Source organism: Notothenia rossii (genome assembly GCF_949606895.1).
Source record: "Notothenia rossii genome assembly, chromosome: 3".
Classification (NCBI taxonomy): domain Eukaryota; kingdom Metazoa; phylum Chordata; class Actinopteri; order Perciformes; family Nototheniidae; genus Notothenia; species Notothenia rossii.
In genome coordinates, this window is record NC_136901.1 from 37,602,296 (window position 1) to 37,620,002 (window position 17,707).

The 17,707-nt window shown below is 38.8% G+C and overlaps 1 protein-coding gene across 2 annotated transcripts; it reads right to left on the bottom strand.

Annotated features, from left to right (window-relative positions):
- Positions 1 to 4,031: 4,031 nt before the first annotated feature.
- Positions 4,032 to 17,671, bottom strand: LOC307033793 (E3 ubiquitin-protein ligase TRIM39-like). 2 transcript variants are annotated; one of them, XM_079672420.1, is made up of 11 exons: positions 16,660 to 17,671; positions 16,291 to 16,438; positions 14,186 to 14,420; positions 13,112 to 13,481; positions 12,425 to 12,520; positions 11,152 to 11,385; positions 9,671 to 9,815; positions 9,474 to 9,500; positions 8,924 to 8,988; positions 8,708 to 8,830; positions 4,032 to 5,429 (listed from the first exon to the last, which is right to left on the bottom strand). In XM_079672420.1, the coding sequence occupies exons 3-11, from the start codon at positions 14,410 to 14,412 to the stop codon at positions 5,040 to 5,042; spliced, it is 1,677 nt and encodes a 558-aa protein (XP_079528546.1). In that variant the 5' UTR covers positions 14,413 to 14,420; positions 16,291 to 16,438; positions 16,660 to 17,671; the 3' UTR covers positions 4,032 to 5,039. The 2 variants fall into 2 exon arrangements, with proteins under 2 accessions (XP_079528546.1, XP_079528545.1); XM_079672419.1 differs by lacking the exon at positions 16,291 to 16,438 and having other exon boundaries at positions 16,660 to 17,670.
- Positions 17,672 to 17,707: the final 36 nt, after the last annotated feature.

Genomic DNA, 17,707 nt, shown 5'->3' on the forward strand with positions numbered 1-17,707 from the left:
TATCCCCCCCAGAGAGGCCATCTGTGGGTAACTCTTTCTCCACCTCCACCTTGCGAATAATCCCAATATATGCATTATTTTAAACAAACCCCCTTGATCACACTATGAATAGAACAACACTAGCGTTTGGTGAGTGTCGATGAATAGATAATAAATCACAGAGGAAAGTCTAATCATTATATATATTATATATCGTCGTAGTCAAAGAGTCAAAATGTATAACGAGAAAAAAAAAATTGTACAATAAGTGCTGCTTTATTCCAATTTTATTTATACAATTTCAATCATATTCAATGTACGGTAGATACTGCTATCTTTGACAAAATGTTTACTATATTTTTTAATGTTATTATAGTTTCTTCAAATAGTTTTCTAGCTGTGTTTTTAATTTATTTTTATTTTTATGTATGCACCTCAACACCAAGTCAAATCCTCGTATGTGTCAACCAACCTGGTGATAAACCTGATTCTTGTGATTCTGATGTACAACACGCCCAACTACAAGCATGTCCACAATAACAGCCTTTTCAACATGCACACATTATATATAATGAGAGAAAAATAGTAAGATGGACAAAACACCCACCTCTCACTCTAAGCGTTGACTCTGCAGCGACAGAAATAACCCAGCGATGTTCAGTAAAGTTAAAGCATCCCAAGAGCCTTGTTCCCTGTTCCCTTTATCGTGTCCTCTGCCTCTTCCCTCTTTCCCTATCTCCTCTTCTCTCTCTCTTCCAGGAAACCCCTGTGTTCGAGCAGACGTTTAATCATATCATGAGCCTCCCTGTCCTTCTGTTTTCACAGCTCCTCGACCCCCTACTACTTGCTTCCCCTCCTCCTCCTCTCTTTCCCCTCACAACTCACAGAATGGATGGAGGGAAGGATTTAAATAACACTGCTGTATACCCTTTCTTTGGGCAACAAGAGGAGGCATATTGACACTTAACCTGATTACCCCTGAGCCTGTGTTTCAGGTCTCAGGCTCCAAAATGACATTCTCAGAACAAAGGACTATAACTTCACTTTTAAACGGGGTAAATTGATAATCCCTTTTCTCAAAGTAATGATAAACCTGTGAGTTGGATGTAGAAAAGTCAGATTTTTTTTTATTTTAAAGTAAATTCAGATTGAACATAGTGAAAAAATCTTATAGTGAAAACCACCCTTGAATGATGGGATGGCAGACTAAAAGCTTTAGGAATCCAAAGTACAACATATAATAAGTACCCTGTATCAAGATTGATGCAAACAAAGTAACATTGAATAATATAATAATAATAATAAATTCGATTTATAAAGCACCTTTCATTGCTCACAGCAATCCCAAGGTGCTACAGGATGCACAATAAAAACAAACAAAATTAATTAATCAAAATCTTTTTTTAAAAGAAAGGTTTTTAAGCCTTTCTTGAAGGCTTCAGTGGTCTGGGGAGTCCTCAGGGGGTCTGGGAGGGAATTCCACAGACGAGGAGCAGCTGCACAGAAAGCCCGATCCCCCTTTGTGTGGAGTTTGGTCCTCGGGGGGGCGAAGCCGATGGTTAGTTGTGGAGCGGAGGTTGCGTGTATGGAGGTTTGAGATGTGAGAAGTTCCTTCAGGTATGAAGGAGCGTTCGCGTGGATGCACTGATGGGTCAGTAGTGCGATCTTGTATTCGATCCTGAATGAGACAGGAAGCCAGTGGAGGGAATGAAGGACGGGTGGGATGTGGTTGTATTTTGGTCGTCGATAGATGTCTGGCCGTCGATAAGCGTCCTGTTGCCCTATTCAGATTGGTGTGTCCCGCACTGTTGTGTCTTTTTGGCCATGCCGACACCTTCCGCCACCGAATCGGCTGTCGGCAAAATAAATGACTCTGATTGGCTCTTCAGCTTAGCGAATTAGTGCATGAGAAGCGAAACGGAAGTGAAGAAGGCACACACGGCTATTATAAGTTGTTATGTTAAACAGTCTGTGATGGACGAGAGTGAAAATGGAACGCACGCTATTTGTTGTTTGTATATATCACGCAGTCTGTCTTCTGGTTGTTGCCTCTTTTGAATGACGAATACACACCACCGCCGCCTGCTGGTAAGGAGAGTTATTGCCACTCACGCATGCGCAGTGCGTACTTGGCCGTCGGCTGAAGTCTTTGCGGTGTGTTCCAGTGCGACTTTTTGTCCAAGACGTGAGGCGACACAACAATGGGGTCCGTCGGGACGTGTTCTTTGGTTTCAGTTTGGTGTGTCAGGCTCTTTAGATGTATTGTTTATTTTCAACATTTTGAACTGCTTCTCTGGCTCTGTATTTCTACTTTTTTTTTTTTTAAATGTAGATGTGGTTTAATTAAGTCAATTACACAAAAGGGATTTGAGCTAAATGCTAAGGTTAGCTTCACTTTCACTCTCACAGTAAACATGCAATAAACACTGATGTTTAGCAAGCACAATGTTCACCACGTTGACTATCCTAAGTGCATTAGTGTGCTAATGTTTGCTAATACCAACATGACTTTTAAACAGATGCTGATGGAAATCTCACAGTTTTGTTCTGATGATGGTACTACATGTAAAGTCTGTTGTCACCAAAATCAGTAGGATTCATTCTCTTAGAAACATGAATATCTGCACCAAAGTGTGTGCAGATCCGTCAAAGATGTGTTGAGACATTTCAGTCTGCACCAAAGTGGTCAGCTGGAATCCCCAAAGCACGGCTAAAAATGGAAGCATATTTATAGTTATGTATATTTCTGCTGTATACCTCAACAACACAAACATTTTCACAAGTGATGCCAGCTTGGACTCATATTCTGGCCAATCGAGATACTGTACACCCCAAATTCAGGGGTCTCACGAGGCCTGTCCCATTTTAAGGGCTCTTTTTTCCAAACCTATCACATCCAGTGTGTCTGTTTGCAACTCTCGGGATGTGCAAATCATTGTTAGTGTTATTAAAGTACAGCCATATCATGTAGGTAAAGGCTTGTTCATTACTCCAATTAATCACAGAGGGGGAGTCTATCCTTTGTGTTTTGTTTCCTTGAAACCAAAGAGAACCTGCTTTCGTTGAAACTGTGGAATAGCTCTACTTGCTTCCTCAATACATATCATGAAGGAATCTGAACCTGTACCTTAAGACTGCAATGAAACGTCTTCTGCAGGATGAAAGCAATGAACTGACAAAACCTGGAATACCTGCATCATTTTGAAACCAATAAAGCCCTAAGGTGTTTAGTCAATATGAAACTATTTGAAATCTTAACCGGTGACTAGAAATGAAAATATTTCTGAAGAAGTTCTGATGCTGAGTGTTTTGACAGGCACTGCTTTGTCTGCCAATCCAGTCAATCATAAAGGAAAGCACGATGCTCATCATTAAATCCTGTTTCGACCTCGCCCACATATTTCAGCAGGTTAAGTGCTTTCAGACGGCTTCATCTCCTTTCGGTTTGAACGGCTTATGTACTTACTGTAATAATAAAGCACGCCACCTGGTGCGTATTTGGTTTCAAAGCAACATTAGTTCAGTCACTGTGATCACACACTTGAAACAGAAACTTCAGACAATATTGAATCCTAGTTTAATTATGTCAGGGAATAATTTCCATACATGTTTACCTTTTGCCCTCTGACGCAGATGCCCAGCCTTAAGGAGGGGCTGCCCTAGCATTTTGTTGTTGTTAGCAGTTTATGACCGGGCAACTGTCGGTCAGAGATAGTTATTGTTATGGGACACCTGGAGCATCCTTCTCGGGGTGTAGATGACCCCGAGCCATAAGCGACAACAAATGTGATTCAGTGTCCTCAGCTGTTTAATCTGTTGAAGAATGTTGATTATTACACTCTGAACTAGTTAAAACCTCGAGCTACAGAAGGGTTCTTCAGAATTGATTGTGGCATCTCAACCGTGTGGTCAACTCGTGGCCCGTGACATGTCTTGTGAATTCTCCGGCCGAAGCACCAAATAAACCCTCAGTGTTTGCCATCAAAGCTCCAGCTCTCCTCGTGTCTCTCTTGAGTCCTGACTCCAATTGCTACAGAAGTTTCCCCCACAAATTAGAAAGAATACAACTTTTATTTATTTACTTTGAAAGTATTTACAGTCTTTGTACACCCTCATAAAAAAAAAAACATGTTCTGATCATTTGAGTTTACAAATGTTGGCAAAAGGAAACAATTAAGCACACTAATCTACGAGGGTAAAACATGTTTTCCTTAAATAATAAATGCAAAAAAAAGTTCCTCATCACGTACATTTTTGTAGAAAGATGTGAGAAGCAGTTTCATTTTCGGGAATTAAAAAATATATATTTACAACATTTTAAGTCAGGATTATTTTTACAAATGGAAAAATAAAAACAAAGTGTCTGTCATCCTACAAAAAAAAGTTATATAACCGTGTCCCAAAACCAGAACATATTTACAATCACATCAAAATCCTGTTTACGGTAGCAACGTGTGCTCCAAAGATTGGTCGTAGCAATACATTTTTTACTTTTAAAAAAAAAAACATTAAAAAGAAAATGGTTATTCCTAAGAGAAAAACATGGACAACACCCGACAATATTGAGTAGGATAACTGTCGAAAACAAGTTGGCCCCACCAAAAAGCTTATTACTCATTGGAATATCATTTACAAAATAAACATGCTGTATTGAAGAAGACACTAAACTAGTAATCCAGAACAACAACTCATGATAAGGTTTACTGAGGTAATAAATCAAGTAAGAAGTAGAGTCATTTTCTCATAGACTTCTATACAACTGGAGCAATTGCCCCCTACTGGCTGTTTAAGGGAATCACGTGGTTTTGGCAAAAGGGCAGATTTGTTTAGTTGGCTGTTCTGGGATCAGAAGATCCATGAGTTATATGTGGATGGCTTTGATTGTGCACATCAATAATACGTCTAAAACACTTTAAAAGGCCTTATTTACTAGTGCATAGTGTTAGTCAAAATGTAACTTTCTCACGGCGGATAAGGAAATGCTCATGGACTTTTCCCTCCAAAACAAGTGGGCCTTTAGTCTCCTGTTAAAATGCGGGATCTAACTAACTAACTAACCCCTAAAAGGCCAGATAAATCTCTGCAGGGGTCCCCACCTCAACGGGACAGATGATCAACGGGGCGGTGTTCTTCCCGTTGTTATGAAGACACGGGTTTAAGTACGGGTAGAGAGGCTCGGTGAAAAGACAGCCTGTGAAGGTGTAAATGTGGGTCTTTGCGTCTGCGTTGTAGAAGGACACCGACCCTTCCTCGTAGTCCAGGAAGACGGCTACTTTCTGGGGTTTTTCCTGGAGATGGAGGGCGACGGAGGGTCCGGCACAGGCCTTGAATTCGATGCCTTTTCGAAGACAAATCGCCCAGTAACCGGTGTCAGGGCGAACCGTGATCGCCCCCTTCCTGTTGATGGACTCCCTCGCCACACCTAAATCCCAGTCTGATTTATCCCCGACCTGAAACCAAACAGAGAATTGAGATTAGAAATATAGGCAAATGAAAGCTGCAACCATGCTCACTTTTCCTAAATGCAAGCGGACTGCGGTCTGTAAAGAAAAGTCGGACACACCTCCACAGGACATAATTTAAGTATTCTGTCACCCTCTCCAAGATTAGAAATAGGGGACATGGGTGGATTGAAATGTATTCCAGTCCCTGATGATCTTGTCTTCACCTGTTACCAAGAACATCCTTACAGCCACAAGGGGGCATTGAAGAGCTATTATTTCATGTCAAGGGCTGTGCAAGTATCTTTTTCTTTCCTTTACTTATAGACATGGCCGTACCCACCATTGAGGTCACTGATGTGCGGACCTTTCGAGGTGTAATAAAAGTTGTGAAATAATAACTGTACATAATGGACAGGGTTCTTTGTAGTAGTTCCATTTACAGGCGGTGGGGGCGCTGCACAACTTCGTAGCCTACATTAGAGCAGACAGAAGAAGACGACATTCATTTTAATTAATGTCGTCTTCGTCGTCTTGAAAACGTTAAAAAGAAAACGAAAAAGTTAAACCACGCATCATCACAAAGAGAGATAAAAAACACTTAGTGGAGCAGGGTTTTTTACATGATCTGTTTGATTTTGATTGGGGAAAAATCGATCTGTGTGCTGATGTAGAAACTGCATGGTCTTATTTTTATCTTGGTTTTATAAAAATTATAGATAAACATGCACCTCTGCGTAAATTTAGAGTGAAGGGACGAAACAATCCCTGGTTTTCTGCTGAAATGTCCAGTCTCCTTCATGAGAGAAACAATGCCTGGGCAAAGGCTAGGAAATCAGGCTCAGAGGTAGAATGGCTACGCTTTAGGCAGCTAAGGAATAGCTTTACTTCAAATGTCAAAAGTGCTAAGTCAAAGTACTATTTGTCAGTTACCACAGAAAACCTGAATAATCCTAGTAAATTTTGGAAAGCCATAAAATCGATTTCCACTGGTGATATCCCAAATGAGCTACCTCCGTACCTCACCACAGCATCTGGCATTATATCAGACAGGGCCACCATGCTAAATTGCTTTAATAAGCATTTTGTCTCTTGTGGCTCTCTGTTTGATTCTGTCACTGACTGTGCTTCTGCTTCTGTGAACGCTCCAGTCCTTGACTCTGAACAATGTGGTCTGGAAAACCCTTTCAGTTTTACTCCTTTAACTGTTGGTATTGTCCATGAAGCTTTATCCAAGTTAGATCCTAAGAAACCGGCTGGCCCGGACAACGTAGAACCTTTCTTTTTAAAGATAGCTGCAGATTTTATTGCTCCACCTCTTACTTCTCTTTTTAACCTCTCCCTCAGCACAAATACAATTCCTAAAGTATGGAAGTCTGCTTATGTCCTGCCTCTACTGAAAGGAGGGGAGGCAACTATTTTAAATAACTATAGGCCAATCTCTAAATTGTCAGTTTTGGCTAAGGTGCTCGAACGACTTGTGAGTGAACAAGTAAAGGAGTTTTTATGTATAAATGATATCCTGTCTAAACATCAGTCAGGCTTCAGGAAGAAACATAGCACCATCACTGCAACAATGAAAGTGGCAAATGATATTACTAGTATGCTAGATAATAAACAGAGTTGTGCAGCTCTGTTTATTGACCTTTCCAAAGCGTTTGACACCGTTGATCATCGTGTCTTAAAACAGAGGCTACTCAGTACTGGCATATCCAGCCATGCAGTGGGGTGGTTTGTGAACTACCTCTCTGAAAGGTCCCAATGTGTTCACTTTGATGGGCTGTCTTCTGAGTGGTTAAACATTGCTAATGGTGTTCCTCAAGGTTCTGTTTTAGGTCCACTTTTATTCTCCATATATATCAACAGTTTAGGTGAAAATGTGGATGAAGCTACTTTACATTTTTATGCGGACGATACCGTGATGTATTGTGCAGGTCCCTCCATTCAGGAGGCGGTTGTTAAATTACAGGCTGTTTTTAACATTATTCAGACTCAGCTCTCTGAACTAAAGCTTCTTTTAAATGTGGATAAAACCAAGATAATGCTCTTTTCAAAAGCTAAAAAGTCACCAGAGCCTGTTTTAGATATTGTATCAACGCAAGGAACAAAACTTGAAGTTGTTGCCTGTTACAAATACCTTGGTATCTTGCTTGATGACTGTCTCTCTTTTAAACTTCATGTCAATAACCTGCTTAAAAAACTGAGGGTTAGGCTAGGTTTCTTTTTCAGGAATAAGTCCTGTTTCTCGCTTGAGGCCAGGAAAAGGCTAGTCACTGTGACCTTTTTACCTGTGCTGGACTATGGTGATCTGCTGTATATGAATGCACCTGCCAACTACCTAAGCAAACTAGATGCTGCGTATCATAGTGCTCTGAGATTTGTCACTAACTGTAAAGCACTTACTCATCACTGTACATTGTATACCAAGGCAGGTTTACCATCACTCACTGTACGGAGGCTCAGTCACTGGTACACTTTTATCTATAAAGCTATGTTGGGCAAACTCCCGTATTATATCTGTTCATTGATAAAGCAGAAAGTTGCAAGCAGCTATTGTCTGCGATCACAGGATATAGTCTTGTTAGATGTGCCAAGAGTAAGGACTGTCTTAGGTAAGACAGCTTTTATGTGCGCAGCTCCACTTGCTTGGAACAGTCTACAGGCAAAATTGAAATTGAGCATTTTTATTTCTTTGAATGTATTTAAGGCATGTCTAAATGAAATGCTTTCTGACACTCTGGGTATTTGTAAATGTTGAATATGTAAATATGATATCCTCTGTTGTTTGTATGTTGTTTTTATGTTTCATGTGGAACTAAATGATGCAGGTCTCCCTTGTAAATGAGATCGATGATCTCAAGGGACTAATCTGTCTAAATAAAGGTTTGAAATGAAATGAAATGAAAACAGATATCTAGATCATGAAAATCAAAAGAAGGTGTCGGGGGGCCTGCCCCCGAGCCCCCCTAGCATGTTTTGGACCTTGTATTTAAGAAATCCTGGATACGGGCCTGCTTATAGATGACATCCATTGGTCAACTTTATTTTTGAAATACAGCCAATCTATAAAGCAGGAACACATCCTTGTAACCTTTGACAATTGGTTGCACTCGGAGAGAACCGTATAGAGTAGAGGGAATATCATCAACCTCAAAAACGTGCTTATTGAATGTATTTCCCTCATCCCAAGTTACATTTCTCATGAAAGCAGACACAGAAATGTTGAATTCCGGAAAAATTATATAAACCCCATTGGCAATAAATCTGGTTCTGGTCCGAGTTCCTACCTGGACCACCCAGTAACGTCTCCCCGAGGTGAAGCTTTGCTTCCCCAGAACGGAGACGCAGGAGTCAAATCTGCGAGGCTCGTCAGGGGGGAGGGGGTTCTTCTGCTGGCTTCTGAGGCTCACCTGAAGATCCACAACAACAACATCACTTACGTTCAAGTGTTGGAATATATCAGATATTTCCGTCATTAGTCTTATTAGTCCATGACATGTTACCTGTTTCCCATCTGCGGACAAACACAGCCAAGCAGAAGCAGTCACTGGATCCAAAGTCACATCCACTGGAGAAGGAAAGAAAGAATGAGTTTGTGAGTCAGATAAAATTCAATTAACTTCACCAAATGAGACTATATAACCTTAAAACATATTACAGATCCATACAGCTTCGCAGAGTTCAAACAAGAGTGCCATTTTGCAGTGATTGGGTTTAAAGTCCTATTTCACAAGTCCAATATTTCGCTTATACAAATATTCTGTACACACAATAACTGTACAGTATGCCAATACATTCAGACAGAAATAACAAACTGAACCTAGAAAATAGCGGACAAAAGCAGCTTTTTGGCACGCAGTTTAGAAGTGCTGCAGAACTCAGATCAGTTTTGTGTCTGCTGTATTTATTACATGGATATATAATGTATAAAAACTCTGGATAATGTTCAACGAGAAGTCATTAATCGGTTATTTTCTCTTTAAGTACCTATTTATGGCCATTTTTGTTAAACATTAGTGACAATGGGATGATTTCACATATTCAGAAACATACCTGCATATTGACTTGCCTTACTCATCTCTACACAAAAGAAGAACATCATTGTTAGTTACAAACATGTATATGTACTGTTGTATAATTTGACAAATCATCATGTGATACACCTACAATAAAGTATAATACGCTCATTGATAGACAGTTACAAAGTGTTTATTTGAGGATTTAACTAACCATTTCTTGAAGTTACTGACCTTCTGCAGACAGATTCTTTTCGAGTGCCTGACACACATCCACCAGTTTGGTGAAGGATCTCCTCAGCGTCCCTATGTTGTCCGAGTAAACTCTGACCTGAGACCAGTCCTTAGCGGCCAGCGGAGCACTCAGAGAGGGGAAACTCTACCACAGGAAGCAGAGGTGGGAAGTAGTGGAGTACAAATACTTTGTTACTGCACTTCAGTACATCTTTCTGGTATCAGTACTTTACTTCACTACTTATTTTTCTGACGACTTTTTACATGTTGAACTCAAATACCTGTACTTTCTACTTTTTACATGTTGAACACAAATACCTGTACTTTCTACTTCTTACATTTTGAACACAAATACCTGTACTTTCTACTTCTTACATTGTTGAACTCAAATACCTGTACTTTCTACTTCTTACATTTTGAACTCAAATACCTGTACTTTCTACTTCTTAAATTGTTGAACTCAAATACCTGTACTTTCTACTTCTTACATGTTGAACCCAAATACCTGTACTTTCTACTTCTTACATTTTGAACACAAATACCTGTACTTTCTACTTCTTACATTGTTGAACTCAAATACCTGTACTTTCTACTTCTCACATGTTGAACTCAAATACCTGTACTTTCTACTTCTTACATGTTGAACACAAATACCTGTACTTTCTACTTTCGTTGCATGCACTTCCTCTCTATCTGTTTCTGTGCACCTAACTTCCTATTCACAATATAGTACAAATACTTCGTTACTGTACTTAGGTACATTTGTCTGGTATCAGTACTTTACTCCACTACTTATTTACGACTTTTTACTTTTACTTCTGACATGTTGAACACAAATACCTGTACTTTCTACTTCTTACATGTTGAACTCAAATACCTGTACTTTCTACTTCTTACATGTTGAACCCAAATACCTGTACTTTCTACTTCTTACATGTTGAACCCAAATACCTGTACTTTCTACTTCTTACATGTTGAACCCAAATACCTGTACTTTCTACTTCTTACATTTTCCAAACAGGCTGGTTCCTTTAGTCTGAATGTGTGTTTGGTGGCGTGATCATTATTATTTAGAGTCATTGCGTGCCTATTGATTTGAACACGATCCGTGTATCCATCATTTCCTGGTCTTCTCTAAAGAAGAGGGACCAATGAAAACGTTGTCATGTTGCCGTTGTTCAGCATGGAAACATTCATTAGCTAACAATGACATTATTGTTCTATTAATATAAAGGGAGGTCAGGTACTCTTTAAAACAGCTGCTAGTTATGGGTACTTTTTACTGAAGTACATTTCAAAGTTCTTTACTTTCACTTGAGTAAAGAAGTTTAGTCAGTACTTCTACTTTCACCAGAGTATTTCTGTACTTCTAGTTGAGTAAAGGATGTGTGTACTTTTGCCCTCTCTGACCGGAAGACAGTGACGTATTACTTTGATACATTAGAAATTATGGATAAAGGTTGTTTCCATGTCATTCTCACCTGCAGCAGATGTAGAGGGTCCTCTGTGTTCTCCAGGTGCTTCAGCTCACTTCTTCTTTTCCGCACTTCATTAATTTCCTGCCCGAGACCTTTGATAAACTCCTCCTTCGTCCTCTCAGCCGCTTCGTGCTTCTGTTCGATCTCCTCCATGAGCAAAGACTGGTTACTCTCGATGACACTTATCACCCCGGTGACCACCTGAATGCTTATTTGGATCTGCCGTTCTTTGTTTATCTGCAGATGTGCACAATTTGGTGTTAATTAACATATAAAAGACTGCAAATGGAAGTCTGATTTTGGACTGGAACACAATTGCAAAGAGTTTGTTCTGCACTGAGAAGGAAAGTTCGATTTTCTGACCGAAGGAGGCAGCACTGCTACAGAAAATGTGTCTGAAACTACAAAACACCACATCAGAAGAAAGTTAAACCAGAGTTTATATCTGAGTTGGGTTAGTGGCATGTGTGCTTTACAGTCATACTCTAATCACACCTGAATTGTTCCTCTATGATTATTTGATAATGCCAATTATTGATCAATGTCTCCCACTTTTCCTGTTCCATTTTAAAGAACAAAAGGGAAGTCTCATTTGTAGTGATCATTGAACACACTTAATGTAAATAATATCCTACTTCACAATTGTGTCTAAAGCCTGTCAATAGTGTTTTATTTGTATTTATTTTTTGTTGTCAGAGTGTATATATATATAGATTTTCTATCTTCACAGTCTACTGTATATTTTCTACTTTTTATGCTGTTTTAATTCTATTTTGAGATTTTTAATTTCTAGTATTGTTTATTTCTACTTATGTGCAATGCCTTGTTTGTTTTTTTATGCTGCTGCAATGCAAAAAAAATCCCAATTTGCAATCAATAAAGTATCTCTTATCTTATCTTAGTGCCAGAATTTGTACATAAACCAATCTTCCAATCCAATTTGAAAACAGATAATGAAATTCAGGGCATTACCAAAGTTACTCATCTACTGTAAGTGGGACATCAATGGCTGGAGTAAAGTTAATGGCAAGCTATTGTCTATTCCTGCTATAAAATTCATACAGTACATTGCTTTCAATGCTTTGTAATATTCTTGTTGTCTGGTTCCTACAACAAAGTCAACTTCAGCTTCATTTTGCATTCTGAAATGCATAATGCCAGAGTATCTACTGGAAGAAGGGGCTTCTGTTTCTTTATCCTTGAGCAGAAATAAGCGAAATGCAAAGAGACAACGATGACATCTCTTGTTAAAGTCAAAAAGGGACCTTCAACTTACATTCCTCAACTCTGCCGATGCGTTGATCTCCTCCAGCTTTCTGCTTCTTGCCTGGACCATCTGATTAAACTCTGCTTCCATCTTCTTCATCTGAGTCTGCAAAGGAATTCATGATCAAGAAAACGCTGTAAGGCAACCATCAGGATGAAGAAATGTATTTTATTTTTTAGAAATGTTTTGTAATCTCAAGGTACACTGGAAAAAAATGCTGTTCCAAAAACAAGTGAAAGAATAATGAAAACAAGTTGTTTTCACTTGAAATAAGTAAAAAAAATCAGCCAGTAGAACAAGTGAAAATTAGCTTGGTCAGATTTATTGAAATAAGAAGGGATGTTTAGATAAATCACATTTTGTAATTAGCTCGGAGAACTCAGTTTGAACTATATTTTTACCAGAATTAGGAAATGTTGTGTTACAATATAAGCCGCAAATGCTCAAAAGTGCTCTGTTTTTTAATGTTAGTTGGTGATTTTCCAATAAATATGTTAAATTTCATCTGAGATACAACTCAAAATAAGATTATTTGACTTAACAAGATTATGCATTGTCTAAAAACAAGACCCTATATCTCACTGCAGTGTCACTTCTAAAGTTATTATGTCTTAGTGTAAAGACATATTCTGACTAGATATTAGACAAATATACTTGGCAAGATTTCGAGTTTTTGTAGTGTGTTCCTTTCCTCACCCTGACCCTCTTGCGCTCCTTCTCGATGGGGACGATCTCATGGTTCCTGTGGTCCCTCTCTCTACATTTCACACAAATAGGCGTCTGATCCCTCTTGCAGAACATGTCCAGGATCATGTTGTGAGTCCTGCAGAGGTGACTGGTGACGAAGATGGCCGGATCCGTCAGTCTGTGCTTCATCAGCGGTGGATCTCTCAGGTGTGGCGTCAGGTGAATCTCACAGTAAGACGCCTGGCACACGAGGCAAGACTTAACCGCCATGATGTTGTTTCCTTGGCAGAAGTCACAGGAAACTTCTTCCGATTGTTGTCGTCTCTGCACCATCCTCTTCGGTGGGACGGGCTTGTATTCAGGCTGGCCCTTTATAGACCTGTTGATTCAAAACAGATTTAGTTCAAGTCAAATTGGCTTAAGAGAGTATGTGTGATTATGCAAGCAGAGGTGGAAGTAGTGGAGTAAATACTTCGTTACTGTACTTAAGTAAATCTTTCTAGTATCACTACTTTACTCCACTACTTATTTTCGGACTACTTTTTACTTCTTACATTTTGAACCCGTACTTTCTACTTCTTACATTTTGAACACAAATACCTGTACTTTCTACTTCTTACACTTTGAACTCAAATACCTGTACTTTCTACTTCTCACATTTTCCAAACAGGCTGGCTCCTTTAGTTTGAATGTGTGTTTGGTGGCGTGATCATTATTATTTAGAGTCATTGCGTGCCTATTGATTTGAACACGATCTGTGTATCCATCATTTCCTGGTCTTCTCTAAAGAAGAGGGACCAATGAAAACGTTGTCATGTTGCCGTTGTTCAGCATGGAAACATTCATTAGCTAACAATGACATTATTGTTCTATTAATATAAAGGGAGGTCAGGTACTCTTTAAAACAGCTGCTAGTTATGGGTACTTTTTACTGAAGTACATTTCAAAGCCTCTTTACTTTGACTTGAGTAGACGTTTAGTCAGTACTTCTACCAGAGTATTTTTAAACATGAGTATCTGTACTTCTACTTGAGTAAAGGATGTGTGTACTTTTCCATCTATTCATAAAAAATGTGCACATACTTTTTAAATTGATCGGTGATGTCTCTCAAGCCTACGTTGACCCTGAGATCTGGACGGGTTTTGAAGTCTTCTTTGCACAGAGGACACTCAAACTTCTGCTTCGTGTCCCAGAAGCGTTTGATGCACCCCAGGCAGTAGTTGTGTCCACATGGGATGGAGACGGGGTTTCGGAACATATCCAGACAGATGCTGCACTGAAACTGATCCTCGGACAACGCAGAGGCCATGTTTCTGACTGGAGAATAACATTATTTTACTCACACAAGCTGTAACAACACTTATTGTACATGTTATGATGTAAAACACGTGTTTAATGTTGAGTTTTAACCTAAAAGGTGTTGGGAATGTTAGAAAAGTATAAATTAAACTTTTCTGTAGATACTATATGCAGACGATACCTCACTTTAAAAATCAACATCATCCAAAGCAGCTGTTTAGATCAGCAGAATTGTGTCTTCACATTAAAAATACTCCAAGTGCAAAGCGGTGGTTATTATCTAGCTACGCGTGGATTAGAGACCCCGAGTGGGGGTCGCGAGATGATTACAAAATTAAATTGGAAAATTTAAAAAAAGAATTTTTATAAAAAAAACATTGATTCATTTTTTTTATTATTTTTTTTTATTTTATATTATTATTAATAATAACGTTTGCATAGACATTTTCAGGGGCGGACTAGCCATCTTTATAATTTCTCCTCAACGAGGCTCCCCCTTTGACAATCCACTAGCGCAGTGTTTCTCATACTTTTTCATACCAAGGACCACTTAACCAATAAAAAACACTCATGGACCACCTAACTCCACAAATATCCAAAAACAATAGGCCTGCTTACCCATTCCAACAGTATATAACAAATTAAAGCCTAATAATGACAGCTTAACCTTCTCTATATCGCCTCGTTCACACATTAAATCAACAATACAAATACAATTACAGATTGTATAAGCTTTTAGTTCAAATGCGATTTAAAATCCTCAGGTTTTACACCTCTTATTATGAAATGTAGACTACATTTATTATGTAGTATTATTTTAAACACGAGTTTATGTCCGAGCCAACAGACTCACAGATTGTTGGCTACTGAGAGACATGCAAAATACACCGCATGTAGTACGACACAAACCTCCGCTGTGGATTTTCAAAACAAAATACAATAAAACAATGGTCGCAGGCCCAAGTTTAACTCTCTGAGGCCTGCATGGTCTGTGTAGTGTCTAAACAAAAATAAAAAAACGTTTATGCAGCCCCAACAACAGCCTCTGATCATCAACAGACTCCATGCAATGCTTCATCAGATATTAGATAATAATCTCTATCTCACTCCTAACACATCTAAATCTAATTTCAGCATGGATAAATGTTCATAAAATACATCCATTGTTTGTTCTATATGCTCCTTGAAATCCTAAAAACACATCGTTTTTCTAGAACAGATTACAAATCGCCTGAAAATGGTACAAACAAGTGGCAACATGCTTGACGGAGGTGTTGCGCTGGGCTATATCATGCAATTGAAAGTGAAACTTAAGCTCGCTCCATTGCGGAGATATTCCCGCGAAAGAGCGGAAAACTGAAATTAATTCACTAGCCCCCGCCCCCGGTCGACAGGGGGTCGCCAGTCTCTGGCACTGTTATTTTGGGGGTCGCGGGCTGAAAAGTTTGGGAACCCCTGATCTATTTAAGAAATGTTACAGGAAAGGGGCAGTGCAGATAAAAGTACTAGATATATATATCAATAACCTTTAAAGTAGGTGGAAGGGTTTTGTCAAAAAGTACCTCACTTAAAAAATGTGGTTTGTGTCTATTACAGATTAAGTTATCCCTAAACACTGGTTAAAAGAGCATTTTTGTTTTGGTTTGAAAGTGTGTGCCTCATATGAAATCCACTTAAATTACACTTAGCCTTTTTTGGTTCATCGTAATGCAATCTTTATAATATCCACTTTGACGTTTCTAGCTCCGAAGCTTTTGTCTTTTAAAAACATTCCTGAAAATCTTAGCATTCACGACAATAATGTGTTCAAACTAAAGCACAGACTGGTGATATATATTGTTGTATATGCTAATACTCTGTACTCTATATGCTTAATATAATGTTTTACCTGTGTGTGTCGACGAACAGATGCTCCTTAAGTGTGTTGCTAGCAGTAGGCTATGAATGTAGTCAAAACAGACCTCTTAAAATAAACACCGGTTCAAAGATCCTCCCACATTTTTCAAAACGGGTCATTCTGGTTCTCCTTCTCAGCCCTAAAGAGTATTAACTTGTTATTGTCTGTAACTCTTAATTGTTTTCCCTAAATACAAATGAGCTCTACATGAGCTGCATGTTCCTACGAGTTTTAGCAAGATAACCAGAGCATCAGTAGAACCATGTTTTAATTAGTCAATTATTCATTACGGAAATGTGAAAAGCATGAAGTTATTTCTGGCTCGTTGAGTAAAGCACGTTGGGAAACAACATGACTCACCTTCATGTTTATATCAGCAACCACATGACAAAGTAAAATGTGGTTGATTGTTGGATGTGGATCAGAATAGTTTTTAACCCTGAATTTGTGTAAATGTAAACAAAAAATGACGTATGCTAATCTTTCTGAACTAGCTAACGTATATGGCGTTTCTCTGTTAATCCATTAAAGCAAATAATGTCTTCTCTCTCTCTCCCTCCCGCGCAGTGTGTTGATCGTTAGAAGGCGCAGCTGGTTAACAATGAGGAGCACCTGTTCTCATCTAATCAACTCCTCCATAAAACCCTGGTCATGTTCACACTCCAGTGCCAGATAATTCCGTCTCACTCGTGTCTGCGCGAGCCAGCCTGAGTCCTGCCGCCGCCACCAGCGTGAACTAGACCCACCTTCATTTTGTGGATTGTTTTTTTCCTTTTTTCCTTTATTAAACTTTGTTAAAAGAAGGCATCCATCTGGTCTCTGCCATTCTAGGTCCTGAACTTTTGACGTAGCCCTAACAAATAAAGAATAATTCAATATGTTGAGGATTGCTGTATCACACATAAATATAGCTTTAACCCTGAATGTGTGTAAAAGTAAACAAAATATTACTTATAGTAGCCTACTGTATGTATGCTGATCTTTCTGAACTAACGTATACGCCATTTGTCTGTTATCCCATTAAACCAAACAAAACATTATTCAATATGCTGAGGATGGCTGAATCAAACATAAATATGGTTCCAAAAAGAAAAATGTAATCGGAAAACTTCCATAAAGACAGTTTCTAAGTGTTGCCGGTGTGTTTTTTTGTGCATATTATTGTACACTCCTTTGAATTGTTGACCTATGGAGCCGTTAGAGATTCTGCACCTCTCTCTATTTATCCTGAAATATTCCTCTTTTGTGATTGGCTGGGAAAAATGCTCCAGACTATCATTATCTTTTATAGTTTCATTTAAATGTAATGTGTCTAACAATGTAGTTCAATATGGCAACACCCTGTTTTCTCTGATTCTGACCTTTCTTCTTATGGTCTTGTTTGCTTATGTAGTTAAAAGACAACATT